At 38.3% G+C, this 22,503-nt stretch overlaps 4 protein-coding genes across 7 annotated transcripts; 2 read left to right on the forward strand and 2 right to left on the reverse strand.

The window, feature by feature from the left end:
* Positions 1 to 80: 80 nt before the first annotated feature.
* On the reverse strand, positions 81 to 2,851 carry si:ch211-210c8.6 (uncharacterized). The gene is made up of 5 exons (XM_004560417.6): positions 2,590 to 2,851; positions 1,387 to 1,492; positions 1,033 to 1,139; positions 638 to 810; positions 81 to 551 (listed from the first exon to the last, which is right to left on the reverse strand). Exons 1-5 carry the CDS (start codon positions 2,744 to 2,746, stop codon positions 273 to 275), a joined length of 822 nt encoding a protein of 273 aa, XP_004560474.2. The 5' UTR covers positions 2,747 to 2,851; the 3' UTR covers positions 81 to 272.
* Positions 1,381 to 8,278, forward strand: bin2a (bridging integrator 2a). Of its 4 annotated transcripts, none has more exons than XM_012921580.2 (13): positions 1,381 to 1,760; positions 4,711 to 4,818; positions 4,927 to 5,007; positions 5,203 to 5,257; positions 5,345 to 5,439; positions 5,596 to 5,691; positions 5,857 to 5,964; positions 6,055 to 6,140; positions 6,275 to 6,350; positions 6,429 to 6,511; positions 6,860 to 7,448; positions 7,543 to 7,590; positions 7,727 to 8,278. In XM_012921580.2, exons 2-13 carry the CDS (start codon positions 4,735 to 4,737, stop codon positions 7,745 to 7,747), a joined length of 1,422 nt encoding a protein of 473 aa, XP_012777034.2. In that variant the 5' UTR covers positions 1,381 to 1,760; positions 4,711 to 4,734; the 3' UTR covers positions 7,748 to 8,278. The 4 variants fall into 4 exon arrangements, with proteins under 4 accessions (XP_012777034.2, XP_012777035.2, XP_076734085.1 ...); XM_012921581.2 differs by having other exon boundaries at positions 1,381 to 1,709; XM_076877970.1 differs by having other exon boundaries at positions 1,382 to 1,709; positions 7,543 to 7,618.
* A 1,572-nt stretch (positions 8,279 to 9,850) lies between these two features.
* Positions 9,851 to 14,580, forward strand: LOC101483398 (uncharacterized). Its single transcript, XM_004560416.2, has 6 exons — positions 9,851 to 10,121; positions 10,489 to 10,523; positions 11,483 to 11,542; positions 11,690 to 11,749; positions 13,605 to 13,652; positions 13,755 to 14,580. The coding sequence occupies exons 2-6, from the start codon at positions 10,517 to 10,519 to the stop codon at positions 13,925 to 13,927; spliced, it is 348 nt and encodes a 115-aa protein (XP_004560473.1). The 5' UTR covers positions 9,851 to 10,121; positions 10,489 to 10,516; the 3' UTR covers positions 13,928 to 14,580.
* Positions 14,581 to 15,888: 1,308 nt separating this feature from the next.
* dazap2 (DAZ associated protein 2) lies at positions 15,889 to 20,931 on the reverse strand. The gene is made up of 4 exons (XM_004560415.6): positions 20,775 to 20,931; positions 19,171 to 19,289; positions 18,823 to 19,071; positions 15,889 to 18,721 (listed from the first exon to the last, which is right to left on the reverse strand). Exons 1-4 carry the CDS (start codon positions 20,785 to 20,787, stop codon positions 18,593 to 18,595), a joined length of 510 nt encoding a protein of 169 aa, XP_004560472.1. The 5' UTR covers positions 20,788 to 20,931; the 3' UTR covers positions 15,889 to 18,592.
* Positions 20,932 to 22,503: the final 1,572 nt, after the last annotated feature.

Consider the following 22,503-nt stretch of genomic DNA (forward strand, 5'->3'; position numbering starts at 1 on the left):
TTACCAGCACTCAAAGTAGAAACATTGAATGTAAAAACAGAGGTGACTTTATACTCAACAAAAATGTATATATTCAGATATTGATCAAAGCCCCAACAAAATATTTAATGTGACTTTTATGTAAATGGTGTATGTGAAAAATTTACATTTAAAAATTGCAGACACCAAAAGTAAATTACAAAAAACCTCACTCATTTTCAGTGATTTGAACGTGCGTAGCTTCTTTGTGAGAGGTAACTCTTGTTCAGTGTTCAAACATTATAAAAGTGACATCAAAATTTAGGGAGTGGCCACAGAAGGGGGGTATTTTTCACATAGTTCTGGAAGGCGGGGTCAGATCCCCACTTCCTCGTGGCCTGCTTCTCTAAGATGGGGATACCGCTAACGTAACGTAGCAGGAACCAGACGAATAGAGGGGAGACCACACTGAGATACTGGGAACCCTGCATCGCTGAGGAGGCTGAGAGCCAGAGACCTGACCACTGCAGGATTTCTCCAAAGTAGTTAGGATGTCTACTGTAAGCCCAGAGTCCACTCTGGATGAACTTCCCCTGGAGGTGAGAAAGTAAATTGGACAGTACAGTTACAACACTCGGTGAGTGAGACATTAATACAGTTTAGGGTTATCCTCACTTACAGCATTATCTGGGTCACGCTTGAAAACCCATTTCTGCTGGTCAGCAATAGCTTCTGTAGCAAAGCCAAGGCCCCAAATGGTCCAGCCAATGTAGTCCCTCGTTCCCAGAGGCACATTTCGCTTCTCACTGTTCAGCATGAGGGTGGGCAGGAGGGTCATAAATACCCACACAGCTGAAAGAATGGAGCAAAAAATGTATGATTTTCAAACAGCATAACCTTAATACTTCCATGAAATAAATGTGACTGTAACCAACAGCTCTTGCCTAGAATAAATACATATAAAGAGCCAGAAACTAGACAGTGATTTATTTGTGCAAAGTCTCCCTTCACTTGGGTGCAGTTGGTCAAGGACTCTGGTAACAAGAAAGAGGTGTTTACATTACTTCCAAGTACCTTGAACAGTCCAATACACAAAGAATGTCCCAGGGCTGTCTCTAACATTGTTAAACCTGCGATCATGACCGTCCTTCAAGATTCGCATGAAGAGGAATGTCCCCAGCCTGCAGAAAAAACATACTTAAAGTCTTTTCACATTAACCAAGCCATTATTCATTAACTTGAGTTACCTGGCTTTAAAGTCTCACATGCATTAGTTCCACTGACCTCACCAATGACCCTCTAGGACTAAAATTACACAAAACTCTGATAAAAAAAACATATAACCTGCTCATATCTCTGTTTAGTTTTCTAGCGTAGCAGAGCGGTCAAGAGGTGTTTGGCACTTGGCATCAATACTGACTGCCTTACCTGAGTCCCCATGCTGTTACCAACCCTGTCTGCACCTTCTGCCGGGTATGACTGGCCCCTCCCCAGATACGACTCAGGTGTGCAAGTAGTATAAATGTGCCAGAGCCTGGAAAATTGTAGAGAGAGACAGAGTTGTAGAGTGAGGGTGGTTTGAAAGTGGGCACGGCTGGTGGCTGTACTTGTTGCAGACTAAGGTGTGTCCGATAAATCTTTTACTCAGGATACTGCAGACAATTGGTTCCAAAGTTCAAGGGTACAAATACACAAGAGAACAGCGCGGAGTTGGAAAACCAGAAGAAGACGAGTAAAAGAGAAGTGTCAAGGTGATTAATTTGGGATTTCTTTTTTTCTAATTCAGTCACTGGCGTGAACAGGTAAGCAACGTCAGTCTATATCTGACAAATGTTTGAGAACTAACTTTAGGCAGACTATGTTCATTTCTATACTTCCTTATTGATTGTGAGCTTACGTTTTTTTTTAATAGATAGATATCACAGGCAGATTCAAAGTCACACCAGGCTGCAACTAACATTTATTTTTTAATAATTTGTACATCTTAGTTATTTTCTCAGGTAGAAAGTTTGTAATGTGTGTTATTGATAATAATATGGGCTACATGATGCTGTATTAACCTGCACAAAATCCAATAACATTCAGTTCTTTCTGTAAACTAGCTTACTGACTCATTGGGTAATTCTGTCAGCTGTGCAGTAACAAAATGCAAAAATGATTAAATATGACACTAATATCCCCCTACAGCCATATGAAATGCTGTTAAGCTTTCTCTCTGTCTCTCTCTCTTTTAACCACTGCATGATTAAAACTAATTACAAATTTTTTAATGGGGGCCCTTAAAAAGCGCCCTTTTTGATTCAACCCAGGATAGCTGTGCACGCCCCTGCTGACACATGCGCCTGTTAAGCCGAAGGAGGAGCTCCTTCCGCGCTGTTTCACAACAAAGCTGTTTTAGATAATGCAGGTTTTGTAATGATCAGTCTTCTTTAAGTGCAAAACACGCTTTTACAGATTAAATCAGTCTACACGGATCAGACATATCGACTGTTCCCCCTTTAGATGTATTTCGCTTTCAGTCGAGTTCGAGCACTTTTTAGTTGCAGTTCTTCACTGACAGACAAGCAAAGCTGCAAAAGCAGTCAGTACAGGGTCGTAAATTACTGTTTAGGAAACGGGTTTTCAGATTACCTGCCAAGTCATAAAACTTCTCGGTTTTGAAAGCCGCAGCCAGAGCCCAGCCAGCCCACTGGATGCCCAGGTCGGTGATGGCACATTTGGCCAGAACGCTCCCCATGATCATGTCCTGCAGCTCGGCGAGTAGCAAGGGAATCCGCGACTCTGTCATAAGACCACTCCTCCTACGCCAAAAGTAATAAAAACACTCCGTGTAGGCGAAAGTTCACCAATATCACACTGCTGGAAGTGGGTTGCCGCAGGGATTTCTGGGTATTGTCGTTCTAAGAGGTGATGTAAGCAAGTTCCATAAGCTGCTGCCCTGTATGGAAGACTCCGAGTGCCAAACAAGTTAAGTCAATGCATTAATAAATAATTAATTACATTTGACATAATAAATTAGTTATATACAATGTTAACTAGATATCAATTTAATTTATTTAAATCATTTCACAAGTTATTTATTTATTTCTGATTTCAATTAATAATGACGCAGTTAGTATGAATTAAATGCATTTATTTAATTCATTTTGTCACTTGAGGCCTTCTATAATCCCCCAGTGGAATCAGGGGCGTTTCCAGGATTTTTTCAAAAGGCCCAGAAAAGTCAAGAGTCCTCAGAGAGCACAACTTCCCCCGAAGGGTAACACTAAACACTAAAATGTTGAGTTTTACAATACGATGATGTCAACTTGTGACGACGCAGGGTGTCAGACTGGAAAAATGCGAAGTGCATTTTATTCTCTCCATGCCCTTTCATATTCAATACATTTCCTTGAGATTATTTTTCAAGGTCAACTTTGACCTTAAGTGCTAACAATGAAGGTGAAGGTAAAATACTAACCCTAGGTACTCATATCACCAAGGCCTAGTATATTGTTGTGAAGTTTGAAGATATTTTAAAAGTTTTTACTCATTTTCACGTTGCTTGTGACCTTGACACAATTTTCACCAACATTAAATCAGCTTGAGCTGTTATTGGTATTTACTGTCACAAAGAATTTAAACATTATATCTTGGAAACCGTGATACATTAATGTGTATGTGACTTAAATGCCGCTAATCTGGAGATTATTTTAATGACTTGTTGCTCTGTCTGCTGACACACAGACTCAGCTTTGTATTGGCCACTATTGTTTATTTGCAAAAACTGTTCGCACTTTAGCACTGTGGGTTTTTTTTCCAGTCGTGCACATTGTGACAACCCTGCACTGCCATGTGCAGGGTTAGATTTCTCAGTTGGTTTCCAGCTATTGTCTGTGCTTCCATCCTGCGTTGGTGCCAGCGTGCTGCTGCATAAGTAGAAAAGACTTATTAGTCCATGTGCAACAGCTGTCCCAGTCAGCCTCTCCTCTGCAGTGAACCTTGAACTTCCTGCTTCATCTCTCCCCCACAGCTGAGCCAAAACCAGAACCACACCCTGCCGCCACACATATATACAGTAGCTTTATTTATATGTGGCTCCTGCCAATGCAGCAAGGGTCCTGCAATTTAGTTTTAGGCACATGGTCAATGATCTGTTAAAACAAAAAATTGCAGAGGCACATCAGACTTGTACATAAGGCCATAAAAAGGAAGAATACATACAGTAATTTTAAAGAGTAATCTGCCAAGTGCCAAATAACAGTACTTCAGCTGTTTTGTGATTAAAAAAAAAAAAGAAGACAACGCATGAATGTTTAACTAATTGTCCCACACAATATAAAACATTGTGTCTTTGTTCCACATTTAGTCTGTTGATTTCTTGTTACTAATGCAAGTGTCATCAGTGTGTGTTGCCTACAAATACGGCTAGGAATTAAATGTATCCTGTATCATTCTATTAACTGTAGTTATGCACATTTTAAACCTGATTTTACCTATTTTATTCTCTTATATTAATACTATATTGGTGTGCATTAATTTCCCAACCTGTGATTTCCATCTTGTGTGTTTCCATCACTTGTAATCACTTGAATTGCATTTAATTTGTATGGAAGGTGCAACAAATTGAAACTAATACTGTGATATAACAGCCACAAAGGTAACAATGCTTTCAGGCAAAATATATTTGAACCAGACATTCTGCAGAAGTACACCTAGTAATTGTGATGTTGCAGGAAAGTGTTGTGATATTTTTTCTCTTTTTCCTCTTAGGAATAAACACAGACAAGACAAAATATGGCAGACAAGACAAGTCCGAGAGGCAATTCTGGTGACTTTGCTAAAAAAGTCCAAAGACAGCTGAGCAGAGGCAAAGAAAAGGTACATAGTCTGCAAGTTCCTGTTTCCCCTATGGCAAGAAAGACAAATTTATTGCCATTTAATTGCTGTTACTTTGAGATTTAGCTTTTTTCTGTGCTTTATCTGCAGGTAATGCAAAGGCTGGGAAAGTCAATGGAGACCAGAGATGACCTTTTTGAACATTGTCTCCAAAACTTTAGTGACCAGCAGGTAATCATCCCCCAGCATTGTTTTTATTATGGGAGTTGAAAAAGACTTTGAGCAGAAAGTTTTTCATATGTGTCTTAACACATTTTGCAGTATATGCAAACACAGGGTTATTGAGTAAAAGCAGTGAATCAAACATCATAAAAGTTAATAAAGGTAAGCAAGATAATCACGTGTATACTTATGCTTTATTTGCAGACTGATGGGAACCGAATATACAAGGACTTGAGGGTCTACGTTAATGCAGTTAGAGGTGAAAATAGTCTTTGTTTGAAGATGCTGTAGAACTGTAGATTTGTGCCCTCTGCAGGTCTCAAATAGTCGATTCTGCTTTATACAGACATGCGTGAAGCTTCAAGACGCCTTTCCCAGTCTCTGTTTGATGTTTATGAATCTGACTGGGCTGGAGAGGAAGATTTAGGAGCCATTGTTGAGGTCAGTGGTACTAAAAAAAAGACCTATTGCAGCACATTTTAATTCCACAAGTGCAAAAACAGCGAAATGCATGCATCACCAGGGGAACAAGACCCCACATTTTTTCCCCTTGTTATGCATAATTAATGCAATATTTATGCTGTACTTGTGATGCAGGGGGAGGACCTCCTGTGGAATGACTACGAGGTGAAGCTATTAGACCAGGCCGTGCGCACCATGGAGTCCTACGTGAGCCAATTCCCTGATGTTAGGGTAAGGCAAACAAGTATGCAAGCAAACATAAGTCAATATGCAGACAGACAAAGAGCCTGAGAGCAAATGCACAAAACTAAGTTAAGACAAACATGTACTATAATTCACTTACATATACATAGACAATATGTATGACTCTGTTTTGCTCCATTGTAAAAACTGTAGGACAAAATTGCCAAGAGGGGAAGAAAGCTGGTTGACTACGACTCCTCCCTTCACCAGCTAGAGGCACTGCAGACTGCGAAAAAGAGGGATGATGTCAAGATAAGCAAGGTAATTAGAATAACATCAATATCTCTTTGTAATCAACCCTAATTTGTTATAACACATGCATTGAAATTGACTTGCTTTGTCATTCTGCAGGCAAAAGAAGAGATGAATACTGCCAAAGTTATCTATGAGGGGATCAATAACGATCTGAAAGAGGAGCTCCCAGTTCTCTTTGACAGGTCTGACAGTATATATTTATTCTGTCAGAATGAATATGAAGATTATTCAGTATTGCATATTATTCAAATATTCACTGAATTTGCAACAATTTATCTTTTTTTAAACATTACTTGTCAATGTTTGTCTCCTTTAGTCGTATTGGATGCTACGTAGCTGTCTTCTCAGCTGTGTCAAATTTACGAGACATCTTCCACAAGGAAATGAGTACGGTATGTTTGCTCCCTTATGTGTGACCCAATATTGATTGTCCTGAGTTTTTTGTTTTAACCATCCATCTTCTATTTTAGCTCAATCAAGATCTACAAAATGTGATAAAGGAGCTGCAGGCTCAGCATCCAGACAAAGCATTTGCTGTAAAGGGATTGTCCCGGTGAGAGTTTTTTAATTCTTAACTTTAAAGCTTGAAGGCAATTTCCAAATGAAAAACATTTTTAATTTCTCATTACAGTTTCAGAAAAATGTGGAAATTACCCGCCATAGTCACATCTTCTCCTAGAGTAATAATACAAGCAGCATTTTCTTTTAATTATTACTTTTGCAGATTCAGAAAGCATTTAATTGTGCTTTATGGCTAAATGCACTGTTGTTATAAAGCTTCATTCATTTATTCATTTGTTCCACCATATTCTGGCAATACTCCACAGTACTGAACTGCATTCTTATCTCCATGATTTGATCTTTCTCTATCTCACTCCCTCTCTCTCACTATATATTCCAGGTATGGCTCACTGAAAAGACGAAGTCTGATCTCTCCAAAGGCTTGGAAGGCCAGCTTTTCTGAGGTTCACAGGAGCTTCAGTCCTAGAACGAGCCAGCGGTTTAGTTTCAGATCCCCGGAAAAACCTCGACACAGCACCTTGTCCAGAGAAGGCAGCATGCTTAGAGGGTCTTTAGTCGAGTCCAGGGAACTGGATGTAGGGTCGTACCAAAGTGAGGTCCACAGCCCTTCTGCACAGGAAGATGCTGTAGAGAGTGCATCAGGAAGTGAGCTGAAGTCGGGAGACAACAACAATCAAGTTGAAGGAGAAAAGGCTGTGAAAGAAGAAGAGCCCAAGCCGCCCGTAGAATCGGAAAATAAAGGAGATGGAAAAAAAGATCTACCAAGTGCAAGCAGCTCTGAACAAAATAACTCCTATGAATCAGATAGCTTGGAGCTCCAGCTGTCTGCAGCAGACAATGGCCCACTGCACATTGAAGAGACGGACGACAGCCCGGTAACCCTTGAAACTCCAAAACTGAACAGACTGGAGAATGGTGACGCTTCTGGCTTGAATTCTGACGCCAAGGATCTGAGCATTCCTCAGAAGGTTTGTCACTCGAGTAGCACACATGTTGTGCAGCTGTCCTTTTTTTATGCATATTGTGTCATAACTCTCTTTTTTTTTTGGGTGTGCTATGTAGGACGTCCCTGCAGAGAAAGAGATATCCTCGAACTCAAAAAACACAATGGTTTAAAGTTTTCATAATAAAACAAAAGGTTTGTGTGTTTCATTTTGTTCTACAAGATGCCATATTATTATTTCTCTTCTTTCTTTGTCTGCGTTTCTTCATTTGGCTCACTTTATCATCAACCTTTGAACGCCAGAACCAAACAGCGCCGAACTGACTGAAGTCAACAGCTGCAGAAGAAAGAAAAAAAGACAGGGCGACAGTTGCAACTGACAAGTTCAACTGTGATTTCACAACTGACGAACTGTTGCTGTTAGTTTTCTTATTTATCTTTTAAGGAAATCAACTTTACATATGTATTGGTGTCTTTGGGAAAACCTATATTTTCATAAACTCACTCACTGCATTATTAAAGCAAATACATTTTAAAATGAGGGATTTATACAACTAATGCTAGCAAAGACAGAAGCTCTACATAGGTTTACACTGCTAAAAAGATACTGACCACAGAATGGTTAATCTACACAGATATGATATGTTTCTGTCTCTGTGTAAACGTGAAGAGAATGCCATTCCACTCTTATTGTGGAACCAACAAGGAGGCGTTTTAATCATTTTAGCCTTTTAGTCTGTTTTATTATTTCTTTTTATTTGTTTTTGATTAGATTTTATTAATTATGCCTGCAGTGTGAGGACAAACTTTGTAATTCTGAAAAATAAACATAGTTCAAATTTTGTTTATACTAAAGCTGAATTTCTGACTTTTTAATTTTTGGGTTATTCGATGTATATGTGCACAGGATATAAGAACATTGTGTAAACGGCAATAAAAACTGGGTAATGTCACCATTTTGTCTCTCTGCTAGTAGATGTTTAAGATGATGGGGTGGAAAATGGTGAGCGCTCACTCAGCCTGGACTTCAGTACTCATCAGATGTATACAACATTGCTTGCTTAATGATTTGACTGTCATGACAAATTATCTGTGAAATAACATAATTGATTAGACAGTATTGGAAAGGTTTGATTATATATACACACGTTTTAGCTTATGTTTCTTTTATTATAACGAAACAACATGAAGGGACAGCTTCCTGAAATTTCTTGTGGTCATCTGAGCCCAATGTGTGTCTCACTTCTTGATGTGGAACGACAAGCAGTTTTGTTTTCAGTTAGACAGCTGCTAACTTACTTACTGGATTTTACTGGTGACCGTTACACATGACAAATGAATGCTTACGTGTAAGAACGCTTACCAAGCGCAACTACATCTACAGAGGTTTTCAATCTGGCTATTTCAGCTTAAGATTGTTCCTGCTGTATGTGCAAACAATGTGAACTTTGTCACATATTTAAATAATCTGTCATGACTCAGCCCCCCATATTTATGCATAATGTAAAATAAAATTGCTTTAAGGAGATACACCTACACCTATGTAATAAAGAACCCCAGACATAACTAGGATTCTTTATTACATAGATTTCTACACTAGGGCCAGCTAACCAGGGCCATCTTTGTCACAAGTAAAATTATGTTCAGGATTAGTAAAATATTTTTAGAGTACATGTTGTCATAAGAATTTTTTTTTTTACTTCACTTAATCGATGTATGTTCTGGCATTCTTTAAGAATTAAAACAATGTTAAATAATACTACTACTAATACTACTACTACTAATAATAATGACCCAAATGTATTTCAACAGGTAATAGTTTATAATACCATTGTAATAATGAAATAGTTAAATTTATTTCAACTATTAGTTATTTTCTGATTGTTGGCTATGTACTAGAACACTGTCTGCAAAGTTAAAACACTTGATAATGTCATAGTGTGTCATTTATAAAGTCTTTGTAAATGATTAATACATACCATAAACATAAAGAGCCATAAACATTACAGGCGTGGCTAGCTATTAAGTTGAAAGTAATGCTCATAAATCTTGTTTGCAAGGAGTGTGAAGTAGGCCGGTGGGGAGGCGACTGAAGCTGCAAATCAAACACGTAAACCTGGAGAGCTGGTTTGTGTCCTTTCCTACTCACTGTTGACTCTGTTTTCACTTACTCTTTAGTTGGGTTAGCAAAGGATTGTGGTTTACGTTCAAATACCACGAGTTAACGCGTACACTAAACCAAATATCTTGTCATCTGTGACACCATACACAAAACTATGCTGTATATAATTCATAACTAATGACATATGTAACCCATTGCATAAGTAATTATTATTAAACCATAGTAATTAGTCATCATTATCATCGGTTTACCCTTATTAAAGGGGTTCGTGGTGGAAGTGATACATCTTGATGAGAGACGATCTTTGACATGGAGGCAAGGGAGGGGAGGCGGAAACTGAGCGCGTGTGCTTTATGACTCACGAGTGCTGGAAGGAAAACTGTGACTAGTTAACTGTATTCAACAGACGCAGATTCAGACCCCTTACCAGAGCCGCACGCCGGTTAGATTACCAGACTTAAAAAAGGCAGTGGGCGTTAGTTTTCTCCACCATAAAAGCTCTCCCAGGAGGGGGGGAAACTCAGTGAATTTGTCCGGTTTTGTGACGCGCTCCTCCGCTGCGCTGCGCCCAGACAGGTAAGCTCACTCAACAGCTGCGATGAACAATGCCTGATTGATCAGCTCGAGTTTGAGAAGTGTAAAAACTTCTTCTGGAAGTGTGTGTTACTCACTCGTCGGTTTTTGCCCCGGGCTTTAAGTGGATTTGTACCAAACAAGTACATTTTCAGTTGAGGGCTCCTTAAAAAACAGTCAGATGGTTGACTGTGATAAAAAAAAAAGACAGCTGGGCTGCGAAACGCGTTGGTAACAAAGCCGAGGAACGAGGTGTTGACCGGTTTGAGAAAACATGTGTGACAGATTCACATCAACATGTTGGAAAAGCTCTGAGCGGAAATCACCATGAGCTCGTTGTCTGTTTTTACAGTTTGTGTTTTTCTTTCAGGTATAACCGGTGAGAACAATAACCAACCATGAATCGTAAGCTCTATCTTTTTTTTCTTTTCTTTTTGTACTATATAGCCTTTTATTGTTTTCTTCCTGTTTTGTTACAGGTGTCATCTGACAGTTTGATATATTGTTGCGTTTTGGAGAAGTAAAGTTTCAATCTACTTTTACTCGAGTAGTTCTTGTTGGCTAACATTTCAACTTAACCATCGTAGAGCTTCCACTCTGGTCGATTAACCGATCACTTCAGTGAAAGTTAGTTGGCAGCTATTATGTAAATACAAGATTGCTTTCCTTTTCCTGGTCTTATATTACACTATATTGTAAATTCTTTGTGTTCAGTTTTGACTTGTTGAATGAAACAAACCATGTGTAATGGGAATTTAAAAAGTCTTCTTTAAATGTGAAAATATTATTGAAATAACTATATAGTAAAGCTGCATTTAATAGTTTCTTTGTATTTTCTTTTTTACAAGATATAAAAATCCATATATGTCTTTTTTATGTTTTTATTACTGACCATTCTCACAAGTACTATAAACTTTTATTGATTAAAGCTGCCTATAAGTCTGTAATAACATAGAACCCAAAATGACATCTTTATTTGTCTTGCTTTAACCACAAAATTTAAATTTGCTGCAATGCAAAGCTCGGAAAGAAAAAAAAAAAGGGGCCCAAAGCGATGGCGCTTTTGCTGTTTCTGTTAAATCTGTGATTATTGCAGCTCTGAGTTTTTATATTACAGTTACTAGTAACGTGTTTCTCTTTTCCGTGCTCTGACTAATACCATTGCATCACAGCTATTCAGAAAAATAGGAGTTGGACAGGTTTGTTTCAGTCCCAGCCCTTAATAATAATCAGATTACTGTGTCTCAACAGTGAATATTCCCTCCTCAGCCAGCAGCTGTGGTGTTACACAAGCCACTCTCAGTAGACTGGGAGCTGAAGATAGAGCGCTGTGACATTTTTAACATGCTTTTTTTATCTTCCAGATACAGATAGCGAGAATTTGACAACAGCCTTTACCACCACATATAAAAGCAATAAAGTGTGTAAGTACATTTGTCTTTCACTACGATTGTTTTTACTTTGCTTAGACACAACCAACAAATGTTCTGATATTGTGACCTTTAGTTATAGTTTTTCTTATTTTAATAAATAATGTTTATATTTTTTTTTCTTCCCCCATTTATTTTCAGCCCCAGATGTGGCACTTGTTGAATCACTTCCCACACAAACAGAATCCACTACCATTCAGGGTATGCTCGAAAGCTTTTTGTTTTATGTTTTCCTTTACTGGTTGTCTCTTTCTGAACCCACAGCATTACAAATGACAACATTTACTCAAAGTAGAAGTATATCCTGGTGATGCACGTCTACTTAGCTCTTGTTGTGTGACTTTTTTCTTCAACGAAATACTTCAAAATCAAGAATCGAACTGTTCAGTAGTACAAATCATTTTGAAAGTGCCCTAGGTTCCTTGTCTGCTAATTTTATGCCTTCAGCGTGAAATTATTGCAGTTTGAATCCCTCCCAACCTTTAAACAACACATAAAAAAAGCTGTCCAGTTCTGCTTCTTTCAAATAAAAATCCACTCTCTCAAAACCGAAGGGGAAAAAAAAATCTCCTGGGCTCTCTGTATACTTTAGAATTGGTTTTAGGATTTTACTGATCCTTTTTAACATATGTCTGTTATTGGTCCCAAAATGCATAGAAGATTTTACTCTGCATTAGCCAGTTCTGGACCTTAGGTCCTCCAATATGGCTTTACTGGCTGTTCCAAAATTGATGAAGACAATGCAGCTTAATGAACTGCTCATCAGCAAGTCTAGACACGTATATAAACACGTATGCTTTGGTAGCTTGCTGTCTGGAGCATTCAGGTGTGTGTGCAAGTGTGTGGGGAGAGCTGCCAATCTTCTCAGGAGTTGACATCCCACCAAATTCACCGTCATACTGTGCAATGATTAGAAAACCTACAGAAAACAAACCAGATTCTACAAGCTCCAGTTAGCACCCTAAAGTTAATGAAAGTACAATTAGAAAAAGACTGAACAAGTATGACTTCTTTGAAAGTTTTGCCAGGAGAAAGCCTTTTTTCTCTAAACAAACATGGCAGCAAAGCTTAGGTTTGCAAAGTTCTCAACAAACCCCATATCATTTTGAAATGGTGTCCTTCTAGATAGACAAGACCACGCTGAGTATGTTTGACCATAATGCAGAGCACCGTGTTTGGTGAAAACTAAACACAGTATATCAGCACAAACACCTCATACCAGCTGTAAAGCACGGTGGTGGAGGGGGTGATGATTTGGTTTTGTTACACAGCCACAGGATCTGGGCCCATCTGTCCGACAGCTAAAGTTTGGCCAAAAATGGGCCATGCGACAGGACAATAATCCTAAGCACAGGAGCAAATCTACAAAAGAAATAGCTGAAAGAGAAAAGATTCAAGGTGTTGCAGTGGCCCAGTCAAAGTCCAGACCTCGACCCAAATGAAACGCTATGGTGGGACCCTAAGAGACCCCCAACACTGAACTGAAGCAACACTGTGCCAAAAGTGAGATAATGACAGTGAAATAAAAAATAATTGCTTATTGTTGCCAAAGTTTGTTCCACAAACCGATGAATCACGCATGCCATATAATTAGTTCTTCCACATACTGCTTCTGCATTTTGGCTCAGTTTATGCTAAATGCTGACACGGTGTAACATGTCATGTGTTGTTCTTCACAGGTTGTTTTTAAAGATCTTGTAAGGACTACATAGTGTTTCATGTACTGATTCGTAAAACCTTAGAAATGAAAGCAGATGTAACTTATTACATACTTGCTTATTTTTATTTTTATTTTGATGGTGCTTTAGGGGTCTCTTGACTTCTTAGATCACTTCTGAAAATACATTTTTGTAGACTTTGTGTGGCAGCTTTTTATAACACTTCTTTAAGCATTTGTTTATCCTTTTTTTCAAGTTTTGTGTATTTCTGTTGTACTTTTATTCCTTTAGTAGCATTAATTTGTTGAATTGTATTTATTTTGGTATTTACTATTGTACATTTGATTTTCAGAGTATTTGGTAAACTCTTTTTAAATGTTCTATTTTCTTTCCCCCAGTGTTAACAACAGTTGCTCCCACAAGTTCAGACTCTGCAGTTATTGCAGGTAACTGTTTGCACTTTATCTTGAGATTTATTTCTTCTTCTTCTTTTTTTTTTTTTTGCTGCAGTTCAAAGTGTCTTCTAAACCTGCCTTTCCCCCCCACAGTTGTTGTTATTCTCATTCTGCTGACACTAGCTGCTTTGAGCTTTGTGCTCTGCCGGTATCTGTACCACAACAGAGGGGACTACAGGACGACAGGGGAGCTGGCTCCAGGAGAGGACCCTGATGAAGAGGACAATAACAAGCCTGCACCCGAAAAGAAGGAATACTTTATATGAACCTGGTGGAAGACTTATAGCGAGTTAGTTGAGCTTAAGAAAATGATCTGTGGAAGTGTGATAAGAAGGAAAACTATTTCCTTGCGTGTGTGTTTTGAGGGAAACCCGTTACTGGCAGCACACTGTGCAGAGAAAAAAAAAACCTTGTTGAAGATATTTTTCTTTAAAAATGCAAGTGAAACCAAAGAAAAGAGTACCACTGTGAGGGTGAATGTTGATTGGCTGAAGGAGGTGAAAGCTGAAGTTGTGCACAGGTTAGCAGAGCTAAGCACAACATAGTTACATGATCAGTAAATGCAAAACAGTCAAATCAAAGGAGCGCCTTGAATGTAATATTTATCATCCACATTTAAATTTCTCTTTATTTGCCATTTCAGTTAGTTACCGTACTTTTCTCAAACTATGTTTAAGATGATTTCTGGTGCTATTATGGGCTGTTACTTTCATATTCATTTGCTTTTAAGAAATACTTTTTTATGCAATTCTTTTATTATAAGCTGGTCAAAGAAAGTGGTTATCTTTCAATAGAACAGGACAGCTACACAATATTTCTTGTTCTTGGTTGTGTTTTGTATACCTGAAATGGTTGCTGGTTACTTCCTTATTTATGATAAATGTGGAAGTCAATTAAACTTGTTTTTGGACGAGTTTTATTACCGTGTGACAGTGTGTGAATGTTTTAATGCATTGCTGCCCCCAGTCTGACATTGCAGACAATGCACTAGCACACTGCACATTAGACTGAATAGGTACACTTGGCTACATCCAATGTAATGTAAAACCTGCTCAAACCAATATGTTGTTATGCTGTTTAGTCAGGAAAGAAATTCCTTAATTTACAAGCCATCTATGTCCACTGTGAGCGACCATCTTTGAACAGAGAGGGTGGTTTACGACACTGTCTGCCACCTGTAATCCAGTTTTAACATCCCTTCCCAGACGCCTTAACGCCCACTCACATCCTGGGCCTTTTGACCTCAGGAAATCACATGATAGGGTGGGGCTAGGTTTCACAGCGGGTTCACCCGAAACCTTACCTTGGCTGATTGTGACCTACACCCGTTTTCACATCTTGCATCGTTTGATTAGGAAGAGGATCAACAGGGCTCCATGTCCCTGTTGGGGGAACACTCCCATAGGGCTTAAATCTGGGACTCGCCACCATTTGACCCTAGAATTGAAGAAGCTTCTTGGATGAGAGGTGAAACGTTTTCAAGCAACTTAAAGAAGTCCAGACACTTTTCTTCCTAAGCTTCTTAGCCGACGATGACCTGGATGACTTTAGAACCTTCACAGACGTATTTCTTAATTTACAATAACCAGAATCGCAATATTTTCCATTCTTATAGGACAGTACAGAAATAATTGGCCTGATGTTGTAATGCATCATAAATGTGTAAGAACAATGAACTGAAAGCAGTGGATTTGCTTCATTTTGGTTTGGGAGTTTAAGTATTCTGGGATCTTGTTAGTGTGTAATGTAAAATGGAGCATGAGATGGACAGGTGGATCAGTGCAGCATCAGCAGTAATGCAGGTAGTACGCCATACCATTATGGTGAGGACAGCTGAGCCTATGGCCATTAGCTCTGGGTATCAAAAGAAGGAATGAGGTTGTGGACACATGGCTGAATCAAATATCCTATGCAGGGTGCCTGGTCCTGGACATAAGATCAGAAGCTCAGACATCCAAACTTATACTAGAGGAGCGAGTTGATCGCAACACCTAATTGGATGCTTCCTGGGCACCTTGCTTTGGAGGATTTCCTGGTACGTCCAGCTGGTAGGAGACCCATAATACACTAGAGAGAAAATACATCTCACCTGATCTGGGAACGTGTTAGGATCTCTGAAGATGAAGTGAAAAATGTTGCGGGGAGAAGAACATCTGGAATACTCTGGTTAGCCTGCTTCGATTCAGAAAATGGAGTGACTGATGCACAAAAGGAAGACTTCGCTATGTTTCAAATTTCCAAAATAACCTTTATTCTAAACTTACATTTTAAATTTTAAGTTTAGTATAAAAAAGTTAAGTGCACCTAAGTTCTTTTTTCAAAGTATTCCATCTTTGACATGTCTCAGCAAACTGTAGTGACACTCATCTCCTTTAGTAATCTTAAAAGATAGAATGTGTACCAAAGTCCATCACATCACTTTAGTACATACATCTATTTTAGAAAATATTGTAAAGAGAATCCCTGAACTATAAATGTCCATAATCCTTCAACAAAGAGTGCTCCTTTTGCTGGCTGTGGTTGGCATAGCATCTACTGGTCAGCTGTAAATTACAGTACTTCATATTGCTGGGACAAAGCCACTGTTATGCTGCTTTACAAACAATCAGAGCATAGATGGGAAAAAAAGATAACGTTTGTACAGTTTCTAAGTTTTGATAGCTGTGGCCTCCTTTTCCAATGAAGCTGTATGAAATGACAGCATGAGCGGGTAAATAAATGGACATGGAGATGACTGTCACATCTGGTGCTGCAGCTTTATGTATGAGCTGCGGAGGAGAGGTTTATTAGAAGAGTGATGCAGGTTTCCAGACAGATGATTCTTCTGACTTAAATAACACTTGAAAACACTAAATGTTGGTTGACAAGAAAACAGGTTTTGTTTTCTGGCGGCCACAGCTGTTAAAACTTGATATGCTATGTCGGATACCCAGTGACACATTGACGCTTGACACAAATGAACAAGTCTACAAATATTAGCTGATGGTATCCATACAGGCAACTTGCCTATGTTTAGCAGTCTTCTTTCAGTTTGCCAGATTATGTAAGATGTAACGACCCTAAGGAAACGAGTTTAAACAGCATTAAATTTTTTTCTTTTTAAAAATCCTGGAAATTAAACATTATGCCGACAGTCATTTAGCCTCTTTGCAAAAGGTTTGCATACACGTGCAGGCAACTGAACAATGTGACATGTCAAAAGTTTCAAAATTGTTTAGACTGGATGAATTTTAAAATGTGAAAAGTGCTAAAAAACAAAAACCCACCCACACAAAAAAAATAAAATAAAAATCCCCAAAACATCACAGCTTTCTTAAAAGCATGAAAACTGATTTAAAAAAAAAAAAAAAAAAAAAAAAAAAGCCCCTTGTCTGCAACTCCTCCGTTTTGCTTAGCAGTGCATTTCAGATAAAAAGTATTTTAATCTAACTTGTACATAGCAAAGGTGCAAAAGTATGCAGCAACTCAAAGATGCAGTTTACCCACATTAACTAACAATTGCAGTCACATCAGACCAAAGGTTCCAATGGCCAACAGTGTCACAAATTCTTGTCCAAGGAAAAGTTTGCTTTTAAATTGTGACATTTCAAATATGACGTCATAACCAAACATAAGTGCATTGTAGACCAGATCTTTGGTACAACCAGCTCATTGGTTATACTAACAAATTTATTAGCCTAACTACTTGCGTAAGTCACTTAAATGTGGAAAAGTAAAGAAACACTGAAATATAAGTCTCAGTAACTTTGCTGAAAATGTTACCTAGAAATGAACGCTATCACAAAAGGTGACATTTTTCTGTGGAGAATAAATACTTGATGATCTAAGATATACTGCGTGAAAAGGAAATAATGAAAAGTAGTTTAAATCTGTACAATAAAACATTTAGTGTATAAACTCTGGGTATCCGACTGTGAAATAGAAACAGGAGACAAAAAAGCTAAAATGTTACACCAACCACCCCTTCCCATCCATCTTTCTATTTGGATTTACTTTAATTTTTCTTTCCTTTAAGTTTACTGAAGTTAATTTGCTTAAATTTAGGGCTATCCCCAGTGCTCTTTGGCACTTGACTATGTTCATCTACAAGTTGCCCAACAAGGTACAGTAAACCACTTTCATATTGCAGTAAATCTTTTGATTTTTTTATTCTTTTTGCTTTAATTTCTTTAATTTACATGTGATTTAAATAGAACAATCTCTCAGAAAGTTCACTGTGCAACAAATTTTCCGTGGTATTTTGGATACTGTGCAAAAGACAAGACATTTCTAGCTAAAAGCATCCAGGATGCTGACTTTTTTTTTTTTCTTCCTTTTTTTTTTTTTTTTTTTAAATAGTTGAGATGTAATTTCTCATAATCATACTGGTACTTACATGGAACTACTAGACACCTATTAATTGAACTACACTAAAAGTTTCAAAAAAAGACAAGTGGATGTTTTTTTTTTTCTTTTTTACTGCAACTTTGTAACTGCGTTTCACTTTCACCATAAAGCAGCTAAACTATATTTATGCGGGTCTGATATTTCAATATTTCATTAAAGTATTTTTACAGGAGTACAAGAACATCTCAGTGTAATTTGCGACCATTCAATCAAAGAAGAGAAGATCTTGTTGACAAATAAAGATGCCTGAAAGAGGTCAGATCTGGAATGACCAAAAAGGTTAGACCCAATGAAGAACTATGGAATGGATTCTGTAACATTACAATTTTCACTTGTCCTCTTCAGGCAATGGAGTTTATCATTTCATCTCTAGGTCAGAAGTGGAGTACTGTACCTTTCACAAGGGCTCTAAAATATTACATTCCGTTAGGTGATATCAGTATTGTGGCATGGCCAAGCAGCCTGAAGAGGGAGGCATATGGGATGGGGAAGAACTGGGGCATCATCTGGGATGGGGACATGGTTTAGGCATGAAGGAGCTGCTGTTACCAGATGGTATAACCTCCACTGGATCCACCCAGGAAGAAGTTATTCTTGCGCTGTGTCATTACAACATTGGCACCTTGCATGGCAGCCAGCTGAGCGGCATTAGGGGGGTGTCCAGGAGGTGGGGGCTAGAAAAGGAAAGAAACAAGCACAAACACAGTTAAAGAGTTCCTCATTTTAAAGTGCATCTCATCTAAGGTGGATATGACTTCTTGGGATGGACACTCACTGGGATGGAAACACTGCTGCCGGCTGTGAAGCGAGCACCAGCATCATAGCCGCTCTCCACCATCACAGTTGAACCATGCGGGTAGACTGCTCCCATTGGATAATAAGCCATGGGGACATTCTGGCCCACTGGCCCAACTGGCATATGTGGCTGCATGGGCATATACACCTGAGCACCAGGATAGGGAGAGGACATCTGAGGCACCTGACCAGGCACCTGAGGTGGAAGCACATATCTGGGCTGGTATATCTGGAGACACAGAGAACAAAACAGATTTTTCTTTTGTTTATAAATGTAAGTGCGAGTTTTAACTCTGCTCATCATTTGACTTAAATACGGATTGGTTACCTCAGAATATGCAGGTGGTGTGTCTGTGTAAGGAGGTGCCTGAGGAGACATTTGCATAGCAGGAGGGTATACAGGTGCAGTGCTCTGCTGAGGGTACACAGCCTGCTGTGGATATGAACCTGCAATAAAAGATTTTACATTAAAGGAAATAATTAAGAAAGAACAAAACTCTTAGGGACCAAACATTCCTCTGTCGTGCCTAGTGGTATTAATACATTTTCTACTGTAATAAAAATGTCATTTTGTTTAAATGTGGACAATAGAGGAATGCAACACATTCAATTTTGCTTATGGGGTCAATGTCCATTGTCCAGTGAACTTGAAGATGGCTCCTGAGAGCCTATTAGTAAGATGTAAATTTCCCCAAATATATTTTTTTCCCCAATAGTTACATATTCATAATCACAGAAAACCACAAAAAACAAAACAAACCCCCAACAAACTGTTTCTTCGGGAGCAGATTATAACAACTCACAGTACACAGGAGAAAAATGAATATATAAAAAAATAAGATTCAGGGTTTCTTGGCTACACAAGTTATGTTAAGTAAAATTTGTTTTATTATTACTATTATAAGAAAAGAAAAAAAATAACGCCATTTAAAAAAAAAAAGGGGGGGGGGGACACTACAAGTGATCAATTAGTAAATCAATAGGGAATTAATTAATTCTGATATGCAAAATAATATTTAAAAGTAAGAACTGCACTTCTCCAGTTTTAACTTAACAAGTGTGACTGGTGGATATTTTTTTTTTCATACTTACTGCTCTTCTTAAACCGAAACTGTAACTAAGGCAATAATAGGCAAATTAAAAATACTTTATGTATGTCTGTTGTGAAACTCTAGGCCAATACAAACGCAGACACGGAAAATAAAAACCTGTCTGACTGGAATTTATTCATTTATTTTGCTTTTATCGTTGTTGTTATTTTTGTAACTTTTCCGGACAAAGAAAAAAAAAAAAGAAATCCTCCTATCCCCCGATGTCGATATCGTTCTCCTCTTAAATTACACAATTACATATTATTTCCTCGATACAGATGGCCGATACATCTTTTTAGTCAACTACAATCATAACCATCAAAAAGCTAAAGAGTTAAAATGTACAGATACGAACGAAACTGGGGACAAAAGAAATGTGTTTAAATAAAATAGTCAAATAATATATGAGGATATAATACGTAAATTGTCAACAAAAGAAAACAAATATTACTAAAATGAGCCTCACGATTATATTTATATGATGGGTCCTACAAAAGAGAAGGAAAGAGTCACGTCAGCTGTGCCTTTAAAATGTGCCTGTCTACAGAGATATTAGCTACCTAGAAAACATGTGACCTGCCCACTAATGGTATACGAATATAGAGAGACAGTAAATGTAAGATTTCACTGTAAACAGCTTCACTACTAACAATATAGCCGCCTTGGTTCAGAGTAGGAGCCACACTGTTACCCAGGAAGCGTCGGGTTATTGTTATGTACGTGGCTAAACGTGAAGTCCGCTTCGGAAAGCCATAACGGCAGCTCTTCGTCTCTAGTTAATCACGTCAGCGTCGTATAGCGAACAGCTGACTAATTACCTAAACGAGGTCTGGAGAAATACCTTTGTTGTTCATTGTCGTGTTATAATTCAGAAGCTGAAGAATATCAGGTTAAACGGAGCTCTGCGTATCTTCTCACGGCCTTAGTTCAGGTCACGGCTTCACACAATCGTCCACTTCCTTGTTTTTCAGCTTCTTGTTGTTGTGGAAGTGGTGACGTCACCCGTTCTCTATCTATCTGCGGTTGCACGCACGGTTTTACGTGCACGCCCGCGCCCCCTACTGGTAAAAATGGAGCAGAGGTTAGCCGCCAGCTGGAAGGAAAAATGATTGTCTTGGTTTTAAGGCAGAGGGCGTCAAATTTACTTTTAATAACGCCCACACTGATAAAGTTTGGCTCACATCAAGGGTCATGCATACCTAGTTGCTTCTTTTTCTTTTTCATCTTCGGGATACTCGATGTACGAGCTGGACACCACCTTATCTGCCCCCATCTCACCATGTCCCTGCCATCCTCCTCTGTTACACCAACCCTCTGAATGTCCTGCTTCACTACATCTATGACTCTCCGCTGTGGTCTTCCTCTTTTCCTCCTGCTTGGCAGCTTACAAACCACCCACTCCACCCTACCTGCACTCTTTTCTTCACCTCTGCACTGCACTGCATTGTTTTGGATAGTTGACTCAAGGTAGTTAAACACATGAACCATTTTTCCTGATACATCCCTGATGTAATCCTACCCTGACCTTGAACCCATCAGTCACTCTTGCCATACAATCAATCCTACCATAAAATTATCCTGGATAATGCTGGTGCATGTCCCATACAGTAATATCAAACACAATTCGGTCCGCATGAAGGCCTCAAAAAAATCAGCAGAATTTCATGCTATTTACCTCCTTTTTATATCGTTTAATCAATCACAACAATAATAAAAATAAATCTAATCTTTGGGAAGTTCACATGTACCACATGTAAACTGCCTTCTAATAAGAAAATATATGGACATAGACATTTATGCAGGTTAATCTACATTTATTGCTGGGCACAATTTGCAAAGGGCCCTGGACCTTGGGTTTGACATATGTACTTTAGGGCCAGTAAAATATAACAGAAATATACAATATTATAACACCATCATTGCTATTTTCTTGTGTGTCCTTAATATACTCTTGCACGTCCTATACAGCATCCTCATATACAATTTGGTCCAGATAAAGACATCAACAAATCAACAAAAATTAATAAATCAATTATGTTAAGGTCATTTCAGCTATTCATGTTCATAAACATGAACATTATTCATGTTCATGTTTATGAACATGAATAACTCATAAACATGAAACACTCTACACAAGCTGTCTTGTGTAGAGTGTTTACTAAAACTTGCTTACTAATTAACTCTTATCAGTTATATCCTGTTTTACTTTTATATTTAGTTGTCTTTTAGGTATTATTTTAAATTTTATTTCCTCCCCTGTCTAGTGATCTTGATTATCTGCACCCTTAGCTTGTTTTCCCCAGGTGTCTCCACTCTGTCCCGATTAGCCTTCTGAGTATGTGTGTATGTATACAATTAATCTCAGTCAGTAAAACTCCCGAAAATCATTGGGATGGCAAACCAAGCCGATAAAAAATATAAATTTTCGGCATTTGTTTATCCTGATGGGTTACCTAAAAATTTACATTATTAAAATGGTTAGTTTTGTGTGAGTCAACTAATTTATTCATCAACTAAATGATGACCTTTGATCTCAGAACTACACATTCATTCCTTATGTATCACATTCA

Source organism: Maylandia zebra, linkage group LG20 (genome assembly GCF_041146795.1).
Source record: "Maylandia zebra isolate NMK-2024a linkage group LG20, Mzebra_GT3a, whole genome shotgun sequence".
Taxonomy (NCBI): domain Eukaryota; kingdom Metazoa; phylum Chordata; class Actinopteri; order Cichliformes; family Cichlidae; genus Maylandia; species Maylandia zebra.